The sequence below is a fragment of the Fusarium verticillioides genome, chromosome 6 (assembly GCF_000149555.1).
Source record: "Fusarium verticillioides 7600 chromosome 6, whole genome shotgun sequence".
Lineage (NCBI taxonomy): Eukaryota > Fungi > Ascomycota > Sordariomycetes > Hypocreales > Nectriaceae > Fusarium > Fusarium verticillioides.
Genome location: NC_031680.1, coordinates 1,554,999 through 1,582,360, shown reverse-complemented (window position 1 = coordinate 1,582,360; position 27,362 = coordinate 1,554,999). Strand labels below are relative to the sequence as shown.

The 27,362-nt window shown below is 50.4% G+C and overlaps 8 protein-coding genes across 10 annotated transcripts; 4 read left to right on the top strand and 4 right to left on the bottom strand.

Moving 5' to 3' along the window:
- Positions 1-198: 198 nt before the first annotated feature.
- Positions 199-4,224, bottom strand: FVEG_02285 (hypothetical protein; the record flags this gene model as incomplete). The annotated part of the gene is made up of 4 exons (XM_018889510.1): positions 199-635; positions 685-1,179; positions 1,230-3,309; positions 3,799-4,224. The coding sequence occupies 4 exons, from the start codon at positions 4,222-4,224 to the stop codon at positions 199-201; spliced, it is 3,438 nt and encodes a 1,145-aa protein (XP_018745664.1).
- A 2,556-nt stretch (positions 4,225-6,780) lies between these two features.
- Positions 6,781-7,290, bottom strand: FVEG_02286 (hypothetical protein; the record flags this gene model as incomplete). The annotated part of the gene is made up of 3 exons (XM_018889511.1): positions 6,781-6,885; positions 6,933-7,220; positions 7,273-7,290. 3 exons carry the CDS (start codon positions 7,288-7,290, stop codon positions 6,781-6,783), a joined length of 411 nt encoding a protein of 136 aa, XP_018745665.1.
- Positions 7,291-7,429: 139 nt separating this feature from the next.
- FVEG_02287 (hypothetical protein) lies at positions 7,430-8,888 on the top strand. Its single transcript, XM_018889512.1, has 3 exons — positions 7,430-7,634; positions 7,693-7,765; positions 7,814-8,888. Exons 1-3 carry the CDS (start codon positions 7,587-7,589, stop codon positions 8,719-8,721), a joined length of 1,029 nt encoding a protein of 342 aa, XP_018745666.1. The 5' UTR covers positions 7,430-7,586; the 3' UTR covers positions 8,722-8,888.
- Positions 8,889-10,226: 1,338 nt separating this feature from the next.
- FVEG_02288 (hypothetical protein) lies at positions 10,227-12,247 on the top strand (the record flags this gene model as incomplete). Its single annotated transcript, XM_018889513.1, has 5 exons — positions 10,227-10,531; positions 10,581-10,774; positions 10,824-11,261; positions 11,314-11,805; positions 11,853-12,247. The coding sequence occupies 5 exons, from the start codon at positions 10,227-10,229 to the stop codon at positions 12,245-12,247; spliced, it is 1,824 nt and encodes a 607-aa protein (XP_018745667.1).
- Positions 12,248-12,483: 236 nt separating this feature from the next.
- Positions 12,484-16,930, bottom strand: FVEG_02289 (phosphoenolpyruvate carboxykinase [ATP]). The gene is made up of 7 exons (XM_018889514.1): positions 15,684-16,930; positions 15,465-15,513; positions 15,329-15,404; positions 15,105-15,271; positions 14,982-15,015; positions 13,940-14,264; positions 12,484-13,842 (listed from the first exon to the last, which is right to left on the bottom strand). The coding sequence occupies exons 1-7, from the start codon at positions 15,781-15,783 to the stop codon at positions 12,824-12,826; spliced, it is 1,770 nt and encodes a 589-aa protein (XP_018745668.1). The 5' UTR covers positions 15,784-16,930; the 3' UTR covers positions 12,484-12,823.
- A 951-nt stretch (positions 16,931-17,881) lies between these two features.
- Positions 17,882-18,284, top strand: FVEG_02290 (hypothetical protein; the record flags this gene model as incomplete). The annotated part of the gene is made up of 2 exons (XM_018889515.1): positions 17,882-17,998; positions 18,090-18,284. 2 exons carry the CDS (start codon positions 17,882-17,884, stop codon positions 18,282-18,284), a joined length of 312 nt encoding a protein of 103 aa, XP_018745669.1.
- Positions 18,285-20,687: 2,403 nt separating this feature from the next.
- Positions 20,688-24,271, bottom strand: FVEG_02291 (hypothetical protein). 2 transcript variants are annotated; one of them, XM_018889516.1, is made up of 4 exons: positions 24,207-24,232; positions 23,567-24,161; positions 21,735-23,488; positions 20,688-21,556 (listed from the first exon to the last, which is right to left on the bottom strand). In XM_018889516.1, exons 2-4 carry the CDS (start codon positions 23,874-23,876, stop codon positions 21,503-21,505), a joined length of 2,118 nt encoding a protein of 705 aa, XP_018745670.1. In that variant the 5' UTR covers positions 23,877-24,161; positions 24,207-24,232; the 3' UTR covers positions 20,688-21,502. The 2 variants fall into 2 exon arrangements, with proteins under 2 accessions (XP_018745670.1, XP_018745671.1); XM_018889517.1 differs by lacking the exon at positions 20,688-21,556 and having other exon boundaries at positions 21,654-23,485; positions 23,567-24,271.
- Positions 24,272-25,030: 759 nt separating this feature from the next.
- On the top strand, positions 25,031-27,317 carry FVEG_02292 (hypothetical protein; the record flags this gene model as incomplete). 2 transcript variants are annotated; one of them, XM_018889519.1, is made up of 3 exons in its annotated part: positions 25,031-25,316; positions 25,407-25,441; positions 25,528-27,317. In XM_018889519.1, the coding sequence occupies 3 exons, from the start codon at positions 25,137-25,139 to the stop codon at positions 27,164-27,166; spliced, it is 1,854 nt and encodes a 617-aa protein (XP_018745673.1). In that variant the 3' UTR covers positions 27,167-27,317. The 2 variants fall into 2 exon arrangements, with proteins under 2 accessions (XP_018745673.1, XP_018745672.1); XM_018889518.1 differs by having other exon boundaries at positions 25,137-25,441.
- Between the last annotated feature and the right edge of the window lie 45 nt (positions 27,318-27,362).

Sequence of the window (27,362 nt, the reverse complement as noted above, 5' to 3'; positions counted from 1 at the left end):
AATGAAGTCAGACATCTCTTTCGTGTATATATACATAACGGGTATCCTCCCAGGTCATCCAGCGTACTAGACATGTATCATGACAACCAAAACAAAGACAAAGACTTGACTTAACCTTGTACCCATTTCACAAACACAGCATACTCCCACGACATAAACGCCAAATCATACGCTCGCTGCAACGTAGGCGAGCTTTTCCTACTCCACCCTAATGATGACCTTCCACTGTAATGCGCCAGCTTCACGAATAGCACAAGCCAGACATCCTCGCTTTCGTCGACTGATGATGGCGTTCCAGCCCTTTTGAGCGCAAAGAGCACGAACCAGGATTTCCATGTCGGAGCCAAACTGACGTTTTCTGGACTCGAAATGCATCTGTTCCGCAGCAGGGAAACTACCTCTTCGCTGAACAATATTATACTTTGAGGTAAGTCTCTCAATCGTGGGAGATTGAGGAACCTCGGACAAGTTGGTGATACAATCAATAACAAGCACTCGTTCGCTTCCCATGCGTGAAGGAGAGCGACGGTGAGTTGGAGGAACAGCCAGAAGCTCCGACAGGGGAGCATGCTGCCGCTTTAGAAGCTCCGAAATATGAATAACCGTGTAATTATAATATTTGTGTAATGGATGGCCTGACTAGAGTTAGCTGTGAGGCAATGACCAGAAACCACTTGACCTTACCTGTTCTATGAGCAGGCCGAGAACCTTGCCCAAATGTATCTGACCCGGACACATCGATCTGCTGGATTGTCGGACTTGACGGCGACTTAACAAAACGGACACGATGAGAAGGCGAGCAGGGGTGCGCCGTGACAAAGTTAATGTCATAGGATAGGGAGAATGAGAAGTTCTCGGCCGTAAATCCGTCAACCGACACAGCAAAGTTAACATTGGCTGGGAACGATAACAACTCAGGTTCCTTGTTGTTCGCACTCGCACCGGGTGTCAGCTTAGTGAAGGGCGTGGACTGAATTGAGTTGGCCGGAGAAAGAAGCTCAAGTGATCGTAAAGTAACGCTGATCAACGGTGGCGGCGTAGAGTAGTTGTTCTCGTGAGGAATGATAAAGTCAGCAGGGAACACAGAATATTCATCGGCATCTCCGAGGATAGATGATTCTCGTTCAACTCGCTTCTTTGCCCAAAGTCTCGCTTTCTTGCCCAGATGGGCCTTGTCCTCTTCTGTCTGTTAGCTCAATGCTCCTCTCACACGATATACAACAACCTACCAGCCACTTCTTCTACTTCAATGGTCACCCAGCCTTCATCTATGCCCAGGGGAAGAATGTCGCTGGAAACCCATCCCATACACTCGGCTGATCCCTGTCCTGCTGCAATAACTCGGCCTACGATGCATGACGTGCTCCAAAAGCTCTTGCCAGAATATACAAACCCCCCACACAAATTAGCGAACGAGCCCAGACGCTCCATGGCTTTGCTATCGTTCTCGAGAAGCGTTGCCATCAGGAAATGGCACATGCCATCTCCAGGGAGTACCAGACCGTAGATATATGATTTCGAAAGCCATCCGGAGGGGTGAAGCGCCGCCGCAAGCTTTCTTCGCTGTGGTCGAGTCTTGTCCTTCTGACTACCAGGACGGTCCCAGGCACCAAAGTAAAGTCCCCGCTTAGATCCATTCGACTCAGGAGACTTTGATGATCTCTCAGAGGCCATCGTAGGAGCAGGCTTAGGCACGGAATTAATAATCGATTGACGAGCATTCTTCGCGATGAGTCCCTCGTATGTGTCAATGTTGGGCCAGAGTAGCTTCTTGGCAAAGTGAGTAAGCCCATCGACCTGTTGTTGTGGGTTGCGGCCTTTAATAGTGTAGGTATGGCTTGCTGTTGTCTTGTCTTCATGATGTTGGCGGACGATAAATTTACTGAAGAGTGCGCCTAGCCAGCCGGCCGCAGGTGGAGGAGTAGCTGCTCCCTTTGTCTCTGAAGAGTTGCTTGGTGGATCCTCTTTGACTTTCTCAATCTCGATATTGTCGAGCCAGCTCCTGGCAAGATGAAGCGACCACTTCACCATGGGAGTGGCGGCTCTTTCGAAGTGAACAACATCTACAGGTCGGAAAGCTTCGACTCCATATTCTTCACCCTCGGTGATGGCATCCAAGCGGATGAGGAGTTCGGTCGCAACAAGAATCTGCATGAGAAGCCAATACTTCTCCTCGGCCCGTTCGCTGGCACTACTAGCGTCGTGGATGGAAGAAGTATCCTCAAGTTCATCATTGTCTTCACCTCCCCAAAGAATCTGACCCAATCTGATCCTCCATTCGACATGGGTGAAGTCGAACCAAACGTTGGCGGTGCCAAGACACTTGATCAAGGCATTAATCTGGTTGGTCAAGCTATAGTGGTCGCGCTTATCGACAACGGAATTGCATGGCCGCATAAAAGTGTGGAAGAGATCCTGATAAGTCTGGACGGAAGTTTTCTTCCGTAGATCATTGACCCGGTATAGCTCGGCGTTTCGCTTGAGACGGTCCAGCAGTTCTGTCTCAGGGAGACGACGTAGGTAGCCCAGAGAGGAAAGCATGCGCTCACGTGCCTCAACAATGGCATGGGCCTTTTTGCCAACGCTGTCAAAACCGAACTGCTCTTCTTCGAGGGCGTCGCCAACGGCGAGTTCGAGGGCAGCTGAGAAGCCCATGGTACCCTTCTCGAGACCTTGCATGCTCAGCATGTTGGGACGTTCCCGACAGCGGATGAAGAAATGGGCCTTGCGAGAGTCAACGGCCTGTGCCCGGGCAGCGGCATCCTGATTGAGATCTCGAGTCAGATGAGGCCACGCTGTAAGGCCACTCCAAGCTCTATCTTCAATTTGGACATGATCAGTGAGGTCGCGAATCTCCAATGCCTCATCAAAGGGAAATGCTACGCTGGGATTGGGGGCGCCAGAACAGTGCCCCTCGCTACGGGCAAAGTACTGGGGGGCTCCAGAGAAGAGCTTCTCGATCTCTGAGTCGGTAAGAGTAGACATGATTCTCTTCAGCTTCAAGACGGGTTTGGACGGAGGAGAAGTGGCATCTTCCTTGTCGGACAAGGCACCCGAGTTCGGCAGAGGAGGTGGCGGAGGAAGAGGCTTGTTCTGGTCTGGTGGTGAACGCGGGGAAGTGAGAGCCCGTGGTGGTGAGTGTGACGGCGACTGTGACGATGAAGGCGTCTTAGTACCTTGAGATCTGCCTGTAGAAGCTCGAGGTGGGGCTTTACGACGGAAGCCTCGGTCGGGAGGAGCGGCGCGTGGCGGAGGAGAATGCGGGGAGGAAGAGAAGGCTTTGGTTGGACTTGTAACAGTTGAAGTTGTCTGTTTGCAGTGAAGGGCGCAATTAGTTCTGAGACAGAAGTATAGCGAGGTGCAGTACGGAGGGGGAGGGTAGCAATTGAGGGAGCAGACAAGGTCACAAGAAAGGTAAGTTAAAATATAAGTAGGTAGTGCTTAAAGGGGAAAAAAAGTCGCCGAGTCAATTGACATGAATGACCGGACATTGGACCATCATGACATCTCTAGGCCGGATAATACCATCGGTCAAAGGCGCCCCCGAACTGAGCCCATTGAGGGGCCAATTCAGGGCCCTGAACGGCAATCGCATGACCTGAGAGAAGATCGCCCTAGCACGCGACAGTGGTTGGCTGGCCTGGGCAGTGGTCTGATCTTCCATTGTCTCTCAGAGTGCGCACTGATCAGGGAATGAATGGATGACCTGCAGTTATGATGGAGATGGAGATGGAGATTGTGGGTGGGTGTCTCATCAGGAATGATTCCAGCAAATGACTTATCAAAATCTTGACTTACATCTCCGTTGCCCTTTTCCTTTTCCTTCTCCTTGTCTCGCTCTCGTCCAGTTCGATCTTTTACACGGTTCTTGGCTCGTGTAAGTAAACCATGGAGTAGATAGTCTGGCCTTGTAAAACGACCCCCGGTTGATGCAGATGCACCAATGGCCCCAGAATCGTCAACGGGTTCGTTCTCATCGTTTTCGTTTTGGGCATGTCTATCGGTTGGAGATTTGGCCGGTATTGTGCTGGTGGTGGCTGTAGATGTGGCGCCGCTCTGGTTCCGGGGTAGTAGTAGTGCCCGGGACTTTTGCCGTTCATGTCGCTTTTGCGACGGCGCATTCTTATTCTCATCCGTCAATTTTGTCCCTGTTTTGTCGGTGATGTCGCTGAAACTGTTCGTGGCAGTTGGCCGTGGAGACGGCCTTGGTTTGCTCAATGGCATACTGCGATCTTGTTGCGATGGATCACAGGTCTTCCATGTGAGTGCGAACCACGTTAGTATCGACGCAATGCGGGCATCCGCCGCCGCTGAAGGATCAGATTTGATCTCTTTGATCGTGGGCAGGTCGACCTGGATACAAGCACCATCAAGCCCACTCCGGATAAAGGTGACAGGGTATGAAGCAGCAGCTTCTTGTTGGATTGACGGGTTTCCCTCACTACTGCCTCCGTCAGTTAGTTAGGTGATCCTTTGTCTGTGTTGCGTGGGTTGTTGGTCTGCGGTCTGAACTGGCACCAGAACATCCAGCTTTCAACAACTCCCCAGGCATTTGTATTAGAATACGAAAGGGGACTCGAGATTCAACAAGCGGACTCGGCGGAGAACAGAATGGACCCATTGCTGTCATGGTACCCGTGTTGCTATACAAATATAGGCCTTTGTTGGTTGATCCACGTACGTACGTATGAATATGCTAAGCACACAATGCTTTCCCTTTCCAGGAGTTCAACAGCTGTCTCAGGTCATTGGTGCACAATCTCGCGCAGCAGATATAATCCCCTCTCTCCCGAGTCTCTCTTGTGTCCGCTTCTTTTCTTGTTCGTGCAACATGCAGCTGTCCCCACGCGTGGATATCCAGGAGGCCTTGGGAGCGTGGGCCTTGAACCAACCTGGACGATCGTGGATTGCTGTCTGTACCAAGCCTGGGTAATATGGGTAAAACTGAAGATCTGCGATTCGAATCGATGTGAGTAGATACAGGTCCGAATCCAATATGGGAGCCGGCATAACACCCAGGACCCGGTCTATATACATACTGCACGCTCCAGTCTTACAGAGGAGCGGAGTGCGGAATACCCAATGGTTAGAACAGAGGTTTCAAAGGCCCCCAGCATACGTGGGCAAGCATTGATCCTTGCAAGAGAAGGTGGACGCAATCTATCAATCATGCCAGAGTTTGTCTACCGTACTAATGTTGGCAAACATCAAATTAAACTCACTAGTGTGTGTTACATGGGAAACATGCTAAGAAAGTTATGCTCAGCCCTTGTGATGTGCGTCAAGACCCGACTATAGAGCTCATTATGCAACAAGGCAGGTGTGTATATGGACTGCTACGGTTCGATGTTATCGTATGTAGAATGGCAGGACTGTGCTGTATGTACGTGCCCAGGGCTCATTTCCTGTCATCCGGAGGGAGGCCATTTTAGCCTCAAGTTTGAGAATCCTGATGCTGGAAGTTGCGGGAGTTTGTGGGCCTCTCTGGCGGAAGCTAATGTATAAAAGTGGAGGGAGTAAGACGACGTGTTTCGAAACCGCCGTTGCGAGAAGCGAACCAGGGAGAATTCGCCGCTTCGGCAAAGACCTGGAATCGTAAAAGCGAAAGTCACAAGACAGGACAAGGTGTAAACAAGCCTTCCAAGGTGAACAAACGGTCAAGTTGAAAATCCCTCGTTAGTTTCGGGATGTCATCTTGCCGAAAATAGTACAAATCATATCGGAACCTTAGATCGATATGTATCGCGCTCGGTCAGCAACATTAGTTCTGATAATCTGAGACCTCGGACTTTTTGGGATCAGACATCTGATCGATACTTGACGTGTTTGCCTTTGACCATGTATCAGCCCTGCAGTTCTTACAACCTTCTTCCAAGTCAGAGTATGTATGTAACCCTGGTTGTTGAGCGTTTTCGTTATCCGCCTACGGATACTGGCCAAGGATATAGTACCTAAGGACGTGCGCGCGTATGTATTTTGTACGTGCGTTCCGTCTTCCTGCGCTGCCCCGTATGAACCTTGTTCGGTACTGACCAAGCAGAAGAAGCTCACATTCGCAACTTTGTCCGTTACAAGTTTGGATCGGAAATGCTGCTCAATTGTGTTGGTAGCCGATATCTATGTGTGATCCTCAATTGTCATGGTCACCATGAGGCCTTTCCGTGCGCTTTTCCAACGGCTCCTAGCGTTTCCACTCCGGCCACCACCATTTTCGTCGTCAATGGGGCCATTGTGAAACAAGGGGCGCAATCCAGCTGTAATTGTTCGACCCATTAAACCTTCGAAACACGCGGCTGCCTACAGCGGCGGATTTATTTGCCTTTCCCATCTCAATTGTCTGTGCCGGACATTGGGCAGCACGCGGACCCCGTGATAGTCCCGTAGTGACGGGAAGCACAGTAAAAGGAAATCGGGTAACGGGATAGCCGCGAGGGCGCAGACTCCAGCCCTTTAACCCATGTTGATATGCTTCTCTTGTTCTTTCTTTTCTTCGTGGCATAGCAGAGATGCCTGCGCTTCCTCCAGCCCATGTGTTTCAATCGTAATTCGTTCAAGATGTCTTGCCTTACTCAAGACCATCCCGAATGCAACACACCAGTAATAATCCCCTGCATCTTGTCGATTCCACGGCCCGTCGCACTCCCAGTTGATCAGTCGATGAAACAGAGCATCTTTCTCGAATCAAGGCAGACCGCTCCCTAGCCCTTCAGCGGAAGTTGGTGAGTGGGAGATCTGGGGCGCCCAGGCATTGGTAAGACTTAGATAAGCGTGTTTCGTAGCTCAAGCTGGAGGCGTGTCACGCACAACCACGAGTAAATACTTGGGGTCGGGTACAATGACCAATTCTTGCTTCCTTGTTCGTAAGCGGAGAAGCTTCAGCTCATCCTACTGATTGTTAGCAGTGAGCCTGTGACGCCTGTGGTGATCCTCACTTCGCCATCTAGCTCCTGAACCAAGCTTCCGGAGCTATTCACATAGTTCCAGACGTTCGCGGCGAATTGCTCGACTCCTTTCGTTTCGCTCTCCTCTAGTGCAGGACCTTCATTGGAAAACGATGTTGCAGTAGATGTGGTTCGCGTCTTAGAGGTCTGGAGAGCGTCGATTTGCCCGCTGGTTTCCAGGATAGCGCCGGTGGTTCGGTCAAGAATGATGCTGGCCTTGACACCAGGTTTCTTTGACAATCGGCCGAGCTTCTCCTCAAGGGCATCATGGCCATTAGCCTATCCGTTTATTAGCTTCGCACGATATTCCAAGACTCTTTCCGCGGCATACCAATGAAGATTCAGTCATTCTGTTATGATAGCTGAATATGGCGATGTTTGATACCGCTGGTTGCCGCGATGTATTGATCTAGCGTGGTCGGACCTTGCGTTAAGGTGACGCCGCGGGGCACGACGGAGGTTCTGCCACCCGACACCGCCAAAATTTTAGAACCTCAACAGGGAAAGTAGATCTTATCAGTTGAAGATCAAAGAATCTAAACCTCAGTACAGAGTACTCCCTATAACAAAGATTATCCTGCGATTGACCTGACATTGTGCTGTACTTCTATACATCTGTCATAGTGGTCTCGACAAACCGACATCATGGGTTCCAGCAACAAGAAGAAGCGCGAGAAGCAAAAGGACTTCCAGGTATGCTTTCAATCACCACCTATGAATTGTTGAAGTGCAACTCACCAACAAGATATAGAAACCGAAGTTCAAGGTGGGGAAGGATAAGCCAAAAGCGTCCAATTTCACAGATACAAGTTTCAAGTCAAAAGGTGAGGAGATTTGCGTATGTTCGCCTTCAATTTGCTGATGGGTCCTAGCTATTGTGATGGGGCATCAGTCACTCTCAACAGTCGCACCTGATGTCGTTCAACAATTCAAACATAATCTCTCACTTGCCTCTTCTTCAAAGTCAGACAAACAAAGACGAGAAGCATTGGCCTATCTTACTTCACAGCTTTCAGCAGAACCCCCCATCAATCCAGTGGGAACACATGCGGTTCTCGCCAAGCTGCTTCCACTCATCTCAGATAGCTCAACGCCAGTTCGAAGCCAACTTCTCAAGCTTTTCAGAGAGCTACCCGCAGAAGAGGTCAGACACAGTGTGGAGCAAGCCATCATGTTTATCCGGGCGGGCATGACACACCTCTCGGCGGACATCAGCAATGACTCTCTTGGTGTAATGGAATGGATTTTGGATGTTGCAGAGAACGACTTGATCGTATGTCCTGGAGGTTGGGTAAAGACCCTAAACAGTTTCTGTGCCATGATGGGGTGGGCATTGACCACCCCAAAAGCCGGATGGTCTTCTGGCTCAAGATCTGGTCTGCGGGCAAAAGATGCTTCCACATATGCCCGACAAATCGCCATGCTATCACGGTTCTTGGAGGCTGGCCTTCGGCCAGAAGCTGAGATTCCCGAGGACGAGTCAGAGATATGGGACAACTTATATCGAATCCCACAAGACTCGAATGCATTCGAATATCTCAATCTTTATGGTACTCGACGAGACGAAGAGGGGGAAATGTATCCCAGTCGGGATGCCAGACAACGAGTATTTGAGCGAAGGTTTTTGCAGGCAGTGCTGAAGGGTACAGACCAAGCAAAAAAGGAGGGTGGTGCTACTGGTCGAGCGGCGGCTGGCCTCGACAAAGTTCTTCAAGATGGAATGGGCGAATATGAAAGTTCGACGGCAATGGATACCCAGGATCTCCTGAGCCTCTGGTGAAGGGTTCAAGCTGATCTAATAATAAAATTGACCGTTTTCTTACGTGGAAATAGTCGCCCACCCTGTCTGAGCTAAGAGTTGTTGTGAGGAATAACTTTGTGTGATCACCCCAAGCAAGGCTTGTCTACATTGAGCTGTGTAACTTGTGACAGTACCAAGATCCGGATTTCTTGTTTGTCTGAACACGTCTGGGCCAATCAAAGAATAAGGTACCTATCGAAACGGGTCACTACCTTACATCCCTGAGGTGCCTTAGTAGCTACAGTATGCTGATTGCGTACTAGGTAATATTTTGTGTTTGAGTGTTCAGAACAAACCCATCAAGCTCCTCCAACTTTGAAGACGGGATCATCTTATAGAGATAATATCATTATTGTTCGGTCCTGTATCACTGCAGCTTTCTAGAAACCTAAAGCATACAACATGCCAGCGCTTCCTTGTGTCGCGATGGTGTTATCTGACAAGCAACGTATTCATGGCACAAGCATTCCATCGCAGATATGCAGAAGTAAGGTCACAATCACCAAAACAAAATGAAGGCCATTGATTTCACTAGCAATATATCAGGTGAATGTGACAATTTAGGTATCAGTATTGTTCCTCAATTCGTCAAACGTCAATCTACAACTTGACACCAGAGCTTTATAGATTTGAACCAACCCCAGACCGTGAAATAGCAAGAGTGAACACTCACAGAATGACCCTTCTACGTATTCGCTCACCGGAAAAAATCTCTACTCCTAAGCCAATCTTATTAGGTACTGTTTCCATTTGTTAGATAGTAGGTATGTTCCTTAGATTGCAGAAAGTAAGGTAAGTTGGCAATGGCAGTGGCAGCCGGCCGGCAAGCTGCTACCCTCTGACACGGGCACCTGCCTCGAACGATAAACAAGAAGAGAAGCTACAGGCACTTCCATCTGATGCCTTAGGTTTCTGAGGAGCCCGTGATTCACAGCGCGCACAGTCGGTGCAGAAAGAAGTACAAATAGCCACTCCTTAACCTCTCTTCTCTTCTTTTCCTTCTTCACATCTGCATTTCGACTTCACTTTCAGTCTGCTGCTCATCTCACCCTCGCCTGAGAAAAGTCATATCTCTCTTTTTCTTCTTCGACTATAACATCAAGAGAGCTGTAAAGGGTTGCAGTCTCTATTGTTTTGTCAGGAAGTTGTTACCTGGTATGTTTCTCTTGTTACCTCACCATCTCCCTCTCCTGTCGTGTTTTGGGCTATCTCTTCTCTTCTCCTCACGCCTATTTTACCTTTCACCTTTTTCTTGTCTGCTTCTCACATTGCGCGCAATTCCTCAACTCGAGTTGGAACTTGGCTGACCTTCCTTCTTGAAGCACGTTGTTTATCTTTGGTTTCGGCCTGCCTATCTGAATCAGCCTCTCTCGTTTCGAGACTTTCCGACTCCCAAGTTAGTCATTCGATTTCTCATTCTCCATTCCGCAGGTTCCATTATCTTTGAAACATCCTTCTAACTATACGTTCACAGAAACGCCACTATGGCGGACACTTTCGGTACCGCTGCCATGAGCGAAGCACTCCCCAGCGCCGATCAGAAGGACCAATCCGTAACTCCTGGCACTCAGGGTTACGATGCGTCTCAGGGAAGATGGACTGAGCCCCAGGCCATTGATTATTCCTCCATGACTGCCGGTGGCGGTGACCAGCAGTGGGGTTGTAACGCTCGTGCCTATGCCTGGCAGGATGAGTACGGTGATGTCGGTCCCAAGTATCCCGAGCTCGAGCTCGAATTGTTTGGAGATCCCACTACTCGCCACGACCGAGTTGGACTCGACTTCTCTCAGTAAGTTGATACGTGATGCTAGCTTGCCTGCCATCTAACCTTGTCATAGAATTGAAAGCATTGAGGTTCAGCAGGAGGGTCCGACCAAAATCGACCCCGTCGGCTCCTTCAGGGACGCTGGCGTCCATCCCGCCATGCTCGAGAACATTGAGCTTTGTGGCTATGAGAACCCGACGCCCATCCAAAAGTTCACTATTCCCTCTATCTTGATGGGACACGATGTCATTGGTATCGCGCAAACAGGTATGTGTGGCCCCTGAGGTGCTTACCGGCATCACTAATTTGCATTTAGGATCCGGCAAAACTGCTGCGTACCTTATCCCCATTCTCAGCAAGCTCATGGGCAAGGCCAAGAAGCTTGCTGCGTTTCGCCCCAACCCCTTGACCTTCCGCGAGGGGCTTGATGAAGTCACTGCTGAGCCGCTTGTGCTCATTGTGGTTCCCACTCGTGAACTGGCGGTCCAAATTTTCAACGAAGCTCGTAAGCTTTGTTACCGTACTATGCTACGTCCCGGTGTCGTTTATGGGGGCGTTCCTGTAAAGGAGCAGACCTGTCTTCTGCAGAAAGGATGCGATGTCCTGGTCGGAACACCCGGGCGCCTGGTGGACTTTATTCAACGCCCTAAAGTCTTGACCCTGCGACGCCTGCGTTACATGGTGATTGATGAGGCCGACGAACTCCTGAATGACGACTGGGCCGAGGAGCTTAATCCAATCTTGTCTGGTGGTGGTAAGCAGAACCATATGCATACGCAGGTGATCAGAAACTAATCATACAACAGAACAGGATGAGGGCAACGTCAAGTTTAGCCTTTTCTCTGCCACGTTCCCCAAGGCCGCTCGTGACCTGGCCAAAAACTATCTCGCGGCTTCTCATGTTCGGTTCCGTGTTGGCCGTGCCGGAAGCACAACTTCCAACATCAAGCAAATTGTGCTGCAGGCCGAAGCCCCCCAAAAGAAGGAGCTTCTAGTCAAGCTACTTGAGGAAATGCATGGCGTTCGTACCATCATTTTCGTGAACAGTCGCCAGGCTGCTGACAACCTGGACGACTTTTTGTTCAACATGCATTTGCCGGTCACATCGATGCACAGTGATCGGACCCAGCAGGAGCGAGAGGCCGCGATGCGGGCTTTCCGCTCTGGAAACGCGCCCATTCTCATTGCTACTGGAGTGACTGCCCGTGGCATTGACGTGCAGAATGTCCTGCATGTCATCAACTACGACATGCCATCCATCGACTACGGCGGCATCGAGGAGTACACTCATCGGATTGGTAAGATGATCCTCTTCTATCTAGAGCTCCCTAACTAACATGACTAGGCCGAACTGGTCGCATCGGCCATCGTGGTGTGGCCACGTCTTTTCTTTCAGAGCGTGATGAGCCGATGGCCAGTGTTCTCACCCGAACACTCCTGGAGACTAATCAGGAGATCCCTGACTTCCTCCAGCAGTATGTTCCCGAGGGCGAAGCTCGCAACAATCTGAAGTTTGAAGCAGATTCTGACTTCGACCCCAACGATTACGCTGGGGCTGGTGGCGCTGGCGGCGCCTGGGGAGAGGATGCTGGGGATGCCCCTGGCGGGGATGCTTGGGGAGGTGGTGGTGATGACGGCAACACTGGCGGCGGGGATGCTTGGGGTGCGGACGATGGCGGTAAGGCTGGTGCTGGAGATGCTTGGGGCGCTGACACTGCTTCTCCCGTTGCCGCTTGGTAAATTTGAGCTCCTGAGCCGATAAGCGATTAAGCTATTAAGGAAGATTTTATCGACTTCGTCGGATATTCGATTTTGGAACAGGGTGAGCACAGCTTGCAGTTGCGGGGGGGCACCAAAGGAAGCATTGCTGAAAGGATGTTTCGACGGATCTGATTGTTCTAGGAGATCTCCTAGGTAGATAGATGCACAGCATTTCGCTGGGTGGTACCTTGTTACTTTATCTATGCCTTTGCGTACGTTAAATGCGTTTTGTTTGGCTTCACCTTAAGCAGTGGGGAACATAAGAATCCTTCGGCGTCTCTGAAGTCGCCGAGTCACACGCGCAAGGGACGTCAGAAATCAATGGTAAATGCTTTTCTATTGCAGAAATCGTAAAGCCTTGTTCATGCTCACATTACACACAATCTCGTGCTATATAAGAAATCCTTGGACAAAAAAAGATGAGGGCAGCCGGTTGATGGCCGCCATGTAATGACGCCGGTCCCAGATGATAAACAGTTGCTCGAATTTGTCATGACCAATCGCAGAAAAAAATCGCCTTCCCTTTTCTTCTTTTTTCTCACATTCTTCCTCTTCTTAGACAACGGGACCAGCCTTGACAACGTCCTCGGTGGCCTCGCTCTCGTATTTAGTGAAGTTCTCGCGGAAGAGCTTGCCCAGCTTGACAACCTCGTTCTTGAAGCTATCCTCGCCAGCGGTCCAGGCCTTGGAGGGGTTGAGAAGCTCTGAGGGGACGTTAGGACAGGTCTTGGGAACCTGGAGGTTGAAGACCTCATAGTTCTCATACTCGACGTTGGCAAGTTCGCCAGAGTGGATGGCATCGAGAATGGCACGAGTGTACTTGAGGGGGCATCGCTTGCCGCCCTGAGCAAAACCGGCACCGACCCAACCGGTGTTGAGGAGCCAGGCGTTAGCCTTGTGAGTCTCAATCTTGTCGGCAAGCATCTTGGCGTACTTCATGGGGTGCAGAGCAAGGAAGGGCTGGGCGAAGCAGCTGGAGAAGGTAGCCTGGGGCTCGGTGACGCCGTCCTCAGTACCGGCCATCTTGGAGGTGTAACCAGAGATGAAGTGGAACATGGTCTGGTTGCGGTCGAGCTTGGAGATAGGGGGGAGAACACCGCGGGCGTCGCATGTGAGGAGGATAATGTTGGAAGGGGAGTTAGGAGACAGGCAAGGAATCTTGGCGTTGGAGATGTACTCGATGGGGTAGGCACATCGGGTGTTCTCAGTGAGGGTGGCATCGTCGTAGTCAACCTCACGGGTGAGAGGGTCGAAGACGACGTTCTCGAGGACAGAGCCGTATCGGATAGCGCCAAAGATATCTGGCTCCTTCTCGGCGGACAGGCCAATGGTCTTGGCGTAGCAACCTCCCTCGATGTTGAAGACACCGTTGTCGGACCAGCAGTGCTCGTCGTCACCAATAAGAGCTCGGTTGGGGTCGGCGGAGAGAGTGGTCTTGCCAGTTCCGGAGAGACCGAAGAAGAGTGTGACATCGCCCTTCTTGCCCTCGTTGGCAGAGGAGTGGAGGGTGAGGACGTTATGCTTGATAGGCATCTCGTAGAAGAGGACAGTGAAGACTCCCTTCTTCATTTCGCCTTTTGAGAGGTTAGTATCAAGTCAGTTGATGTGGGTGTGTCTCTAAGCCTGATAGCTCTGATTCACGCAGGCATGGAAGGAAGGAAATAAACTCACCAGCGTACTCGGTACCGAGGATGACCATCTCCTTCTGCTCAAAGTTGATGGCAACGGAGGTACCAGATGTCATACCCTCGGTGTATCTGTTGGCGGGGAACTTGCCGGCATTGTAGATGGTGTAGTCGGGGTGGAAGTCCTTGAGCTCCTCTCGTGAAGGTCGGATAAGCATGTTTCGCATGAAGAGAGCATGGTAGGCACGGGCGCAGATAACTCGAACTCGGATACGGTACTTCTCGTCCCAGCCGGCGAAACCATCGATGACATAGATACGGCTTCGTGTGTTGAGGTAATCGACAGCACGTTCTCGGTTGATCTTCCAGACCTGCAGTGATAATATTGTCAGTCATCAATTCCAAAGCTGAAGCTGTGCAATGAGATCATCCATGAGAACATGGCAAACGGCAGCCTTTCCAGAACTGGTAAAGGGCAGCCGTGTCGGGAAAAATCGTGGACAGGGAGAAAAGAGGGGCTTGTCACGGCCGAAGACTTCGGGGGGACGGGTTTTGGTGTCTCGGACTGAAGCCGTGAGCAACTGCCAGAGGGGAAGGTGAGCGTGTGAGGGCTCTGCGGGGTCAAGGCTCAGCGATTGCCGATCCCATGACACCCTCCCTCATTTTCTCTAGACCATCCCCGGAAAGACCAGGGGAACAAGCGAACCAGGTCCAATAGTGCTAGGCCAATGAACCACTAGACAAGTCCTCGGCCAAGCATCTACCAACCAGCGACCAGGCAATTGGGTAAGAGAATAAGCACCAGTGGACAAGCCATCAAAGCCATGACGCTCATGCTCCGGGTATCCTCGGGGGAAAGCCAATTGAAGTCGCTGGAATGGAGATGCTCTCCCGGCGCGGGTCTCGACGATTTGTTTCGGTTCACTCGTCTTGGTTATGGGCGTAAAGCTCGTGATGTAGACAAGTTTTCTCGTGTTCCCAGGGCTGGGAGGAAACAGGAGTCAAGCTTGATGCCACGCCACAGCCGAGCAGTCACAGACGATCCGATCGTGTAGAACGTATCAAGAAATTGCCGGTTTAATTCTTACCTCAGGAGTCATGGGCTTGTTGACAGGTCCCCACCTATTGTTCTCTTGTTAGTTTGCCTGCTCATGACGATTCATTTGCGCAACAGACGGAACTCTGTTGCCGCTATCCGGGTTATCGCTTACCAGATGTTGTCCTTGGAAGAAGCCTCCTCGACAATTCGCTTGTCGAGGGGAGATCGTCCAGTCTTGGCGCCAGAGTAGGCAGTCAGGGCACCGCTGGAGGTGATAGCAGTACCGGTCTCGTAAACAAGAGCATCCTCGTAGAGGGCAGCGACTGAAGGGTTGGGAATCTGAGAAATCACATGTTAGTGACAATCTATTTCGCTGTTGACTGGAGAGCTTCTTACAATGGCGACACGGTCATAATCGATGTGAGCCTTGTCGTGGAGCTCCTGTTCTAGCTCGGTGTGCTCCTGGTGAGGACTGTAAAGCCCGTGTTAGTGAAATGTCCGTGTGATTGATCAAGTATCATGAGGAACGTACGTAACACCGGTAGGGTGGAGGGAGGTCTTGTTAACGTTGTTGGGAAGCACTGCGATAAAGTCAGTAATGTTTTTTTTCCCCTTCAAACTCGTGCAACGGTAGCCGTTTTATTCGGTGCACCGTCATAGAGAGTGAGAGAGTGGCAGAGGGGAGTAGTCGTGTGAGGGTATCATGACAAGACAGCTCAACTGTCAATGTAGGGACAAAGTCAAGACTTACTCTTGAATAAACCGGTTCCTGAAGCCTTGATCTGTGTGCTTGGACCTTTGAGAAATTGATTTGAATAGAGAGAAGCACTTCTTTTGACGGGGTCATTCATGGCTTTTATAAAAGCTTCACGAGCAGCTCGAGATTTGGTAGTGTACGCCCTGGGGTGTGAGGTTCGCGGTGTGCTCCTCCACAAGATAGATAGCGTCCGCTTGCCGGGGTCAGACCCGAGGATGGATAGGGACGGGGACGGATGGAGAGTGAGGCTGTGACTGGCAGAGACAAGCGCGTAGTGGAGCCGGCGAGGCGTTGTCGGTGACGGGCACGATATTATACCGGAAGAGACCTCTTGGTCTTGGTACAAGGTGACGGGATAGGACACCTGGGCCTTGGCCTGGGCTTGAATTTGGGGCCGTACCCGAAGACACGATCTGGAAGCCAGCTCTGATGATGGGATATTGCGGGACGGAGGGGGTCACGAAACGTAACCCAACCCCGGTCCAAACTCTTTGAACAATGAGCAAAGCGTCGAGGTTTTGGCGGGGAAGACTAAAGACTAAGGCCCAAATCCAGGAAGATGCCGGAAGACGACAACGACGATAGCAGTGGTCTAGGTGGTCAAGGTGTTCAATAACGGGGAAAATACATAACCAAAACTCCTGGGTAGCAAAAAACAAAAATGGACGAAGGGATCCAATCCTTGGTTGGAGCTCAAGCTGCTGGCCTCGATGTGGATGTGGATGATGCCGTGCGGATAGCGCCTTTACTTCTCGACGTATCGAATTGACGTTGCCGTGACGGCAAGATACGGTACGGTACGGTAGGATCACTGTGTTTCCCCAAGACGGTTGATCTCTTTTCCTTCAGGTGGTGAAAATTGAATGGCAAGCAAGCAGCTGATAGTCACGTTGTTGTTGGTAAAGGGGTAAAAGGGAGGAAACCGTGATGACAATCATGACAGTACAGTACTGTAACGCAAGGTAGGCAATGTACATAGTAGGTAAGTAAGTACCTTATTTTCCCCTCCGGATATTCTTATATACGGGCTTGCAGCAAATTCTCCAAATCTCACCTGTAACCCTCAGAGTTCTGGAGACTGGACAGCTAAATTCACAAAAATCTCCCAGCTCTTTTCCTTACTGTCCGAGTCGTGAGGCTATCGTCTTGTTCGTGATGCATTTTCAGCAAATGTGTCGTCATGATCGCCGGTCCCAGCCCAAGGAAGGGCCCCAAACTAAAATACCACTTCGACACGAGCGAGGCCCGCGATATTCCGGGACAGGAGACTCGGCTGCATTTCAATTACACATTGAATACTTTCTAGACCCTGTTTTGCATGCATGCATATATCTAGGTACGTACATGCTTGCGATGCATACCTACCTACAGTACTGTCGGTTAATTATACGACTCGCTGTGGACGTCGACCTTGGCAACCATATCTAACTGAAATCCTATGCCTGTATTATCTTGAATGCTTATACATGTTCTGTACTCCGGGCCATCTATCGTACATAACCGTGCCCTTGCCGGCTCGTAACACCTAGCAAGGGCCGGGTCGCAGTTATCATCACATATCAATATCATCGGGACAGTACGGGGATAGTTATCAATGAGCTCTTCGAGGGGTCAGGTTGACGAGGTATTCGGACATTGAATTCCTTTAGGTTTCGAGACTAGGAGTGAGGCCTGCAACCCTCGTTGGTCTTTATCGCCAGGGTGCGCCCAATTGGACAAGGGGGTTGTTGGTCCTAGTTTGTCTTTTGGATTGGTACATGCAATACAGATGATGATATTTCCTTACTCGCTCATCTGCCTGCTCGTAGTGGATGGCGAAGGAAAGCTGTACGTGTTGTACGGGTGGGTTGGCATTGAAGGCGATTGTTACACCTCATTGGCGACTAATTGTCAAGTACGGAGTACTTTATCTTGGCAAGGGGAGGCAAGAAAACTTAGAGACTCTGTCCTAAATGACAAAAAGACTTTGATAGGTTTGGTACATTCCAGCAGACCTTAGGCCAGCTAATTTTGACACCTTGGCTTGATGTCAGAAGTTTTCTTACTCCCTGGGGCCTGGTAGAAAAAGCCGAGACCCAATCTGCATCAAACCCATTGGGTTACGTGCTGTAACGCTTACGCTGACCGGTGCTGTCTCTCTTCCATACAAGTCAGCAGACTATGAAATTTGAGGAAAAGACCAAAAACAGATCATGGAGAAACAAGCTCTCCAAGGCTGTCTCTGGGGATGGGAAGCGGTAAGGAGCAAATGGGGTATAACTCAAGGTGAGCAAGCTAGGGCTGAGATCCAGATTGCGGAGAAGAGGGAGGTACCTAGGCAGAAAAGAGCGACAACACCGAGCCTCACCTCAAACCCGTCGGTATACGATGTCTGTGCTGCTGAAACTCGTTGGTCACCAGACAGGAACAAACAGGGAGATTGTGGATACGGCACGGAGAGAAAAGGATCAAGTTGACGCTACGGCTCCGCAGGCGAGAATGGAGAGCATATGGCATGTATCTGGATTCAAGCTGCAAACAAAATGCAAGATTGGTGTAGCTCCAGCTGCTGGCACTATCATGTGCTTCGAGCCGAAGAGTCACAATACATGGTGAGGCAAGATACATTGGGTAGCTAATACGTAGGGAGGCTGAAGTTGAGATGTTGAATGAAAGCATGCCTTGTTTGCTTACTTGTTGATGGTGTAAGTAAGAATGAGCCAGGTTGTAAATGACAGATTCAATATGGTTGCACTTGCACTTGCAATTGTTCCTTCCTTCCAAGTTATCCTGGGGTCAGGTCTACCCCGCGATTCACCAATGACAGGTTTTATTGTTTGGGGTCAGGTATTCCCACCACTGGGAAACCCGAGAGTTGTACCTTCCCCTTATCCCCCAGAACTTGAATGATCTCCTGCAGGCGCCATCGGGAACCGTCAACTTACACCTAGCTTCTCTTCCAGCACTGGAGCATTACAGTACCTACCTAGGGAAGGAAGGTTTCTTCTGTCAACCTGCTGATATAAGGTAGTTCACAACTTAGAGCAGTACCTTACCTTAAAATACCAGCAGATGAGTCCTCCACTTCACTTCCGTTCTTCGATCACGTTCATCGTTTGCGTCTTCTCAATTTCTCAAAGTCTGACCATGTCTTGCGCCTGGCACCAACTAACACACGGCATTCAACTGGGACTCTATTTCCGTCACCTCGCATGAATTGTCGGTGTTCAGGTCTGAACAATGTGGAGGCTTCTAGACTCTGGCACTCTCGCTTACCCCTTTCAACACCAGCCTGGGGATACTTTTAGAACAGACTCTGCACATGACTCCAGTTACCCAGTCAAGATCAGTCATGACTTGAAAAAATTTCGATATATTGAACTAGAATCCCAGGGCCTGGCTTAGTGGCCTGTGTCACTGACCCTTGGACTCGATTGTGCTCCTCTTTGGCTTCGCCCCGCAACTCATCTCGTTCGTCAATATCAGTTGTCAGGCAAAACAGCAGAAAGTCACGATAATGCAAAAAGCTTCCCGTGGGTAGCCTCTACCGGGATCCGGGTGACGTACAGACCAGAACCTGCATTCCCTGCCACATGATCCGAATTTTACGATCGGCGACTGTGATTGGCCTCATGCTCACCTTGAATGTACACGCCCCTCTGCCGGTTCTCACCTTTTCAAACCGTCTGTCTGAAGATTCCGACATTATCCGAGTGTCCGTTTCTGACCGTTTCTCCGCTCAGAGCCTCCATCTAAATTACGTTTTTGGGGCTGGGCAGCTGGCTGGGGTTCAAGAACTGCGTGGGGAAATGGGGTTGCGGGGGCTATTCTTCTCACAAGAGAAGCACATCACAGTTTAGGGATAATGTCACACCCGATACGACTATTACATACTCCCGTTGCGGGCGCCTGCCTACCATGTTTCGGCTAACTTCCTGACTATCGTGCTCCGTCTCCCGGCTCCGTCTCCTCCGTATGCCTCCGGTATGCGATGTGTACCACTCTCGCGCACTTTGATCAAGATTGCGATGCATGTCCCTGTCCATACATACATGCTCAACTTCATGTTATCTTTTGAGATAATAAACTGATATAGGACGTATCGTCGATCACTGCTGTGCGTCTGTTGCAGTAAAACTGATATCCCCGTCCGCCCGACCTACAAATTCCCATGAATTATCAGCGCAGTTGGCGACTACCTTGATCCTGGACACTGCATATTGCTTCAGGTTTGATCATGATAATGCAAAATCAGGAACCGCTGTATGGCCTGGCATCAATCAGTATTTCCAACGGTGTTCCGTACACCTCCGTCCTCTCGGCAACCTTCCGAAAGTACTTCCGTAACGAGACCGTTGTGTTACCGGGGCTCACTCACCTTGGAATCAACACGACCTACAGTTTTTTGCCGTATCCTGATGCATCCATCACTCCCCCAACTCCCGATCCGCTGGGCCGCTGCCAGCCAGCCAGCGCCGTACCGGGATCCGCACCCGCAACCGCAACCGCAACCGCAATATCTATTCCCTTCCTTACATGGATATGGATATGCATCATTCTTCCCCATACTCGTCTCGGAATTCCATTCGGACACCGCTTCTCAATCCTGGAACAATGACTGTAACGCTTTCTTTGGACCGTCCCGACTTTTCTTCGTGCCCATAAACCTGGCTAACAAACTTCCTTGCTCCAACCCCTCGACCATGATAGCCCATCAACCAAACGCCTTGAAGCCCATGCAAATGTCCTCCTTTGGGTCTCCGTCCCGTTGCCGTTTACTAACTGACCTCGGAGACCGTCCATCAAAGTCGAGATCCCTGCAATATCTTGCAGCAGGAGACTGGGGTCACGTATCGTGACTTCATGCAGATTTCTAAGACGTGTCAAGAGGTGACGGCGAAATCTCTCCTCTTGCCGAGCCTGTGCTTTACATGTCTAGGGGAGGAAAGAAAACACAGGACCTTAATCCTAAGTGACAAAAAGATTAGGTAACATAGGTATAATTTTAGGATAACTTTTGCTGAGTTTATTTTGACACCCCATATTAAGGTTCGCTGTTTTCTTGTCCCCCGAGGCATGTTCACCGGCTCTGAGTTCTCCTCTAATCATGGGCTGCCTCTCGACTCAGACCTCACTCAGGTGGACGATAACTTCTCGGTTTGTTATTTTCGTACATCTTTCACCTTTTCCCCTCCTGTCTCAGTATCATTCATGGTCTTGCCTCAGCTGCTTTGGCCCTCAATATGTATAGCCGCGTTGAATGGTTACTATAAGCACACATGCCGTGTTTCCTGTGCCCTTGCCTGGACCTCATTCTTTTCGTCTATCGGTTTCAAAGACAGCATTGTTCCCAACATCTGGCTTCCAGCTAGCTCTCCTTCAAAGAATGACATTTATCTTGAACGTGTGAGTCATGCTTTATTTGCTATATCAAGATGCCATCCATACCGCACGTGAGCAAGGCAAATAGTGTGTCATGATTCCCTTCATCCTCCTTTTTTGTTTTCTCACTTGCTTGTCTATATACACTTGAAGTACGGACAACGTATGGCAGCCATCATAATATCGCCTACTTTCTCTTCTTTCATGTCATCACTCTCGATGTCCCTTTGGCGGGTAACACGAGCGGCCTTCCTATCACCCTATAATTCCGGCACCGCGTTCCTGGCAACCCCGTAACTTCCCCAGCGCCAAGCCGTCGAAACCTTGATGATTTGAGAAGATGATTGTGGTGAATGTCCATTACATTTCCCCTGTATTTTTGCTCATGGCGTGACCTTTATCGGTCTCACATAATCGCAACTGTGCGCGGATTGAAAACAGTCATCATTCATTTAAGCCTCATTGAAGATGAGCTTCGTAATCTTGCCGATAGCAATGGTTTGTCCCTGTGCGAATGTCATGTCAGCAATCTGATATGCGAGTGTTGAGGCACTCCCCATGACTCTTGCCGCCACACCTTGACAGCAGTGGTCTCTTGGCCATCTGGGGACGAGGCACCCAAAAGTATGGGGGTTAGTAGAATGGGGAATGGGCGTGTTGAGGCTGGGAGTGAATAAAGCCTACCTGGTCTCGCAAGGTGAAGCGACCCATCTGGGGATAGTCCTCGAACTTCTCCACGCACACAGCGCCTGCTCCGCCAATCACCTGCATACGAGCGATAATACTGTCGCCCTTCTTGGCGTGTGTAGGGGGGTTCTTGCTCTTGCGGTTTGTTCCCTTCTGAAGCTTGTGTAGAAGGGCTGCGAATGTTACCTCCTCGATGGCGGAGTGGACATGCAGCACGCAGTTGAAACCGGCAGTCAGAATACTCTTGAGCTCCAGGATACGGATCTGGGCCTCAAATTCAGCGACAGTATGCACCAATCTCTTTGGCGAGCAGAGCACGAACCCAGGCAAGATATCGTCCTCCTCAATACCCTTGAGCCTTATTCGCACTTGGTCACCACACTGAGCTAGCTGAACCTCCTCTTCCTGCTCGCCGTAGACGGCAGCAGCTTCTACGTTGGTCTTGTTGGGCATCATGATCATGTTCATACCCTTCTTGACAACACCAGCCTCAATCTTGCCTTCCACCATCGTACCAAGATCACGGTACTTGCCATTGATGGGCAACATGAAAGGGGCGTTGACCTTGCGTTCGAGAGCTTTCATGCTGTCGAGATACTCGAGCAGCGCGGGACCATCCCACCAGGGAGCGACATCCTTGGGGATGCGGGTCTTGATACCCATCATTTGCTGAGCGGCGATAGGTAGGAAGTAAACATCGGTCTTGAGGTTATAGCCAGTGCCCTTGAGGAACTGAGCGAGCTTGGTGGTACACTCTTGGTATCGCTCGTGAGACCACTCCACGGTGGGGTCATCCATCTTGTTAACGGCAACGATGAGTTTGTTGACACCCTGTGTCTTGGCCAGCATGGCGTGCTCGCGGGTTTGTCCACCTCTCTCGAAACCTGTCTCGTATTCACCCTTTCGGGCGGAAATAACGAGGATACCAACATCGGCCTGAGAGGCACCTCCAATCATGTTGGGAACATACATCTTGTGGCCAGGGGCATCGAGGATACTGTAACGACGCTTCTCGGTCTCGAAGAAACCACGGCCAACCTCGATGGTCTTTCCTTGTGTTCGCTCCTCCTTGTTCAGATCCATGACCCATGACAGGTACCAAGACTCGCGGCCCAAGTCCTTGGCCTCCCTCTTGTACTTGTCCATGGTTCGCTCGTCGACCATACCGGTAGCATACAAGATCGAGCCACCAAGAGTTGACTTTCCGGCGTCAACGTGTCCCATGAAGATGATGTTGACGTGCTCCTTGCCGTAAATTTCCTTGAGAGTCTCCTGGTCGACATCGGCGGCCTGTTCCTTTTCGACGGCATCAACTTCTCGGGCGGCGGCCTTCTTCTCACCGGCGGTGGGACTGTTGCGACCAGAGCCGGGGCTTGGTGAGGTCTTACCAGAGGTCTTAGCGGTGGCAGCCTTACCGGCCTTCTCGCCTGTCTTCTCGATGGCCTTAACGGCTGTGGCCTTCTGACCAGCCTCGGGCTTATCGGTAGGCTCAGCCTTTGGGGGTTCTTCTTGCTTGACGGGAGTAGCAGCGCCGGCTCCTGAGATGGAGAGTACCTTCGTCTTGGGCTTGGGACCAGAAGCATCGCCGCTGATGCTGATCACCTTGGGCTTAGGGGCAGTAGCGGCAGCAGGCTGACTGGGTGCAGCAGTGGGAGCATCGGCGGCAGGTCGTTGAGCAATCGTGGGAGCAGCGGGCTGCTGAGGTTGTTGCTGCTGCTGTTGTTGGCCATACTGGGGATAGCCACCACCTGCTGCTTTGTGTTAGTATGTTATAGTCACGGATCTCGAGGTTGTGGATTTTTTTTTTTTTTTTGGCGCAAGTGTCATACCATAGCCTTGGTTGCTGTAACCACCGTAACCCTGGTTGTACTGGTTGTAGCCCTGCTGAGCACCATATTGGGGGTAGTAGCCTTGCTGATAGTATTGCTGTTGCTGCTGCTGCTGGTATTGAGGTGCATATCCTCCATATGCTTGGCCGGGCTGGAATGAAGCAGCACCAGGCTGGAAAGAGGCGATGCCAGGTCGGAAGCCTCCTTGCGCGGGGGCGGGGTTGTTCATGTTGAGCTGCTGCTGAGCCTGCTGAGCGAGGTTCTCATCCTGAGCAGCGGGATCGTCCTCCCAGGAATTAGGTGTCGCCATTTTGATGTGTTTGACGGCGGTGGAATGTGTCGCGTAGTGGGGGGTGGAGGAGGGAGAGTAGGTAAGGTAGAGGAGAGAGGGTTTTGCGATCACTTGTTCAGGTCTGGATGGGGGTTGCGGATTTAAAAAGGCCCTAGATATGCAAGCAACCTGTCTGTGGAAAATGGGGCTTGTGTGTTTTCTTTTCGATTATCAAACGATGAGATTATGCCAAGTTCTTTGAGAATTAGGGTAAGGAGATAAATAAATCCTAACCCTTTGCCCGGCAGAGATATCAAGTTTGGTCTGTAGAAGATGAGTTTTAGGCACCAAACTCGCCCAACAACTTACTTATGTTGATTCTGTGAATATCCTTGTGTTTTGTTTGGTGGGGGAGGCAAAGAACCAGTGCAAGCAGCCTAGGTGTAGACTGCGAAAATTGTTGCCCCGCTATGGGTATCATGACGCGGGACCAACTGTCCTGGCAGGGTACGACCTTTATTCTTAGTGACGAAAAGACTTGGGCAATTTAGTCTAGGCTTAGGGGATATCTCTGCCACATTATTTTGGCATATTCTTCTACAGTCTCATGTTTTCTTGCAGGGCCTGGAACCTCTTGCACCGTAATGGATGCCCTGAGTGTAAGGTACCTAGTTCAGGGATAGCACTGTGCGTGCTCATCAACTCACACGTACATCTATGGGGACGGAACAGGCAGAAACAAGTGTCTATTGTTACAAGCAACTCGAGGCATTTGCCAGGACATATTACAATGCGTTTGTGTACTAGGTTTCAGCCTTATGACTCGTCTTTTGACTCATCTCATCATCTGAGTGAGTTCAAGCCCAATGACGGACTGGCTACTAGGCTGGGTATCGACACCAGCCACAAGCAAGGGCTGCACGTGCCATACATCCATAGGTACCTTACCTTACAACGAGGGGCATGGTCTTGAGCCTCGCACTGTACAGGTTGCCCCTCTATACTCAGTGTAAGTGCCCGAAACCTACACCGTCTAGACCGTCTACCTTCCCCAAGCTACAGTACCTAGTCTATGCGTTGGCGGTCAATTAGGTTACGTGTAGTGAATAACGCTGCTAACGAGCTACGGCCACCAATCCAATCCATGCGGCATGGAACTCTCATAAGGGGACGTGCAATCTTTTGTTTGTCTAGGTACCTATTCTCTCGACCCAAACCCTTCTCTTCTATCAACATTTCTACCGGTGCTTCTAAGCATGATACAGTATTCGATAAAGGCGAGTCATCTACGTCCTGGTCATGGATGAGTTCCTCGCAACAGTTGGCGTTCAAGCCATGAGATATGCCATTCGCTCCGGTATCGCCTTAACATCATCGTATGCCGTCGGTCAATGTTCGAAACTACTCAAGTCAGTTGAAGACAAGGCTGCCCATGCCGAACTCAAATCGTTAAGAAACTTGCTTGATGGCAAAATAAAGGTGTGTCATAAGGCATACCGTTCGTTATTCATTCGTCACTCCGGGGTACCTAAGGTAGTGTGCTTGAGACCTAACCTATCACCATCGCAGATCATCTCACCAGCCATAGATTTGATCGAGTTCAAGTAAGCACCCCATTCGCTCATCAACTTAACGTTAGACAACTAGTTGGAGCTATTTCTCCTAGTCCGATTCTAACACTCCCAACCAGGTCAGGTCGTGGAAATGTATTTCTCGAATCAGCAACTCCCCTTGCGAAATCATTGCATAAGGACATTGTCTCGCTGGGCCGTCGCATAGAGTCAGCAACTACTATCTCTCCAAACTCAAGTAGTAACAATGCCCAGACACGTTCACCATCTGCTAGCCACGACAGCCTGCTAGCTATCATCACCGCCATAAAGGGTCTGCTGGACCGAATCGATCGTGAGATCCCGCTACTACAGTTGGCCATTACTGCTTCTGGGGAGAGTTTTTCCACATCTCTACCCGCCGGCATATCACCGTCCAGACTGCTGCAGGCCAGCACACTGCTCACCGTCGGCGACACACAGTTCGCACAAGATCCAAATAGGCCAGTTCAGATTGGTCCAGTCTTTACTCTATCGCTCTACATGCTCTTTCTCGGACATGCATCCACACTGACGCCACACCCCACATCCCAAGCTGCAGACACCTCGGTCTCTACTAATGGTCACTGTTCAGAAACGTCAAGCATCAGGACTGGGTACGGGTTAGGGGATGGGGAGCGGAAGCCACTGTGGCAGGAAGTATTACACAAGGCGCGAGTTCGTATCTGCAGAACCCGCAAGGACTTCTACTTCGATAGTAAGCGAGGCTACTGTGCAAATCCGCTGAAAGACCACGATTTTCCCCTTCCAGCTCCTGAATCAAGCGGTGGGGGAGAATACGCATACCACCTGGAGGTTATCGAAGACCTTGACGACGGTCGACTCCACGATGACGAGCATAATATTCAGCCATACGACGACATTCCTCGAGCAGGCATTCGCGAATCCATTCCTGTACATCAGTTGTCCAAGATATTTTACACGGATACAGGCAGGATTTTGAATATCGGTTCCGCCACTGACAGCGAGCAAAGGCCAGTTTTGCTTTTGAAACGAGACACTCAAGCTCTGCCGGCCCACCAGGAAGCCGATGGCGTCGGTGGGTTTCTCCAAGGACTCGAGGATGATGACAAGAGCGAGACATCAATTTCGGCGAGTGATGAAGACGATCAAGCCGAGATCGACAGGCAACTTCTAGAGGGTCTCGGACGCCCAGTACTGGAAGACTGCAATGCCGTGCCGGTGAGCGAGGATTTCTTCAAGTGGAAATTCCCGTCACATCTCGATCCGGAGTGGATGGCCCTCGAGGTATACGAGGAAGATGACGAAGATGATATCGGAGAAGACGATGATACCGACTCGGTGGGTTCGACGAGGCTCGAGCTGCCAAAGTGTGTGACATCAAAGCCGGGTACGCCTCGTGATAGGAGATCTTTAGACTCGAATGTCGTCGATCAAATCAAGAGACTATCTTTGAACAGCCCTGATAGACTGGGCTCTCTGCAAGCAGTCACAGCAGCCGAGACAGAGAACTTTGTCGCCCGTTCGCCATTTGGGGCGATCACGACATCTCTATCTCTAATGGAGATGCTGGTACGACTGGCTGGTCTCCAGGAGTTTCAGCAGACATCTCATCTGTCTATTCCTGACCACATACTCACTTTCTTCCTGGAGGAGACTTCAACCACAGGGCTAATTGGCGAAACGCAGTGGAGGGCTCGAAGCGAAGCAAAGCGTCGTATGGGATTTGATCCTTATACCGATGCGCCAACGAAGTAGTTGATAATTTCTACAGAAATGTGAACAGCCGTTATTAGTGCAAAGTTTTGTGATATTCCATCGCGATATCAACCATTCACTTACTGCGAGGATATTGAGATGGCTAACTTTAATATAAGTTGGGATCATCCATACTCTGGGTAATTACGATCACTTGTATACATATAATATGTACGATGTGTTGACATAAGTCAGT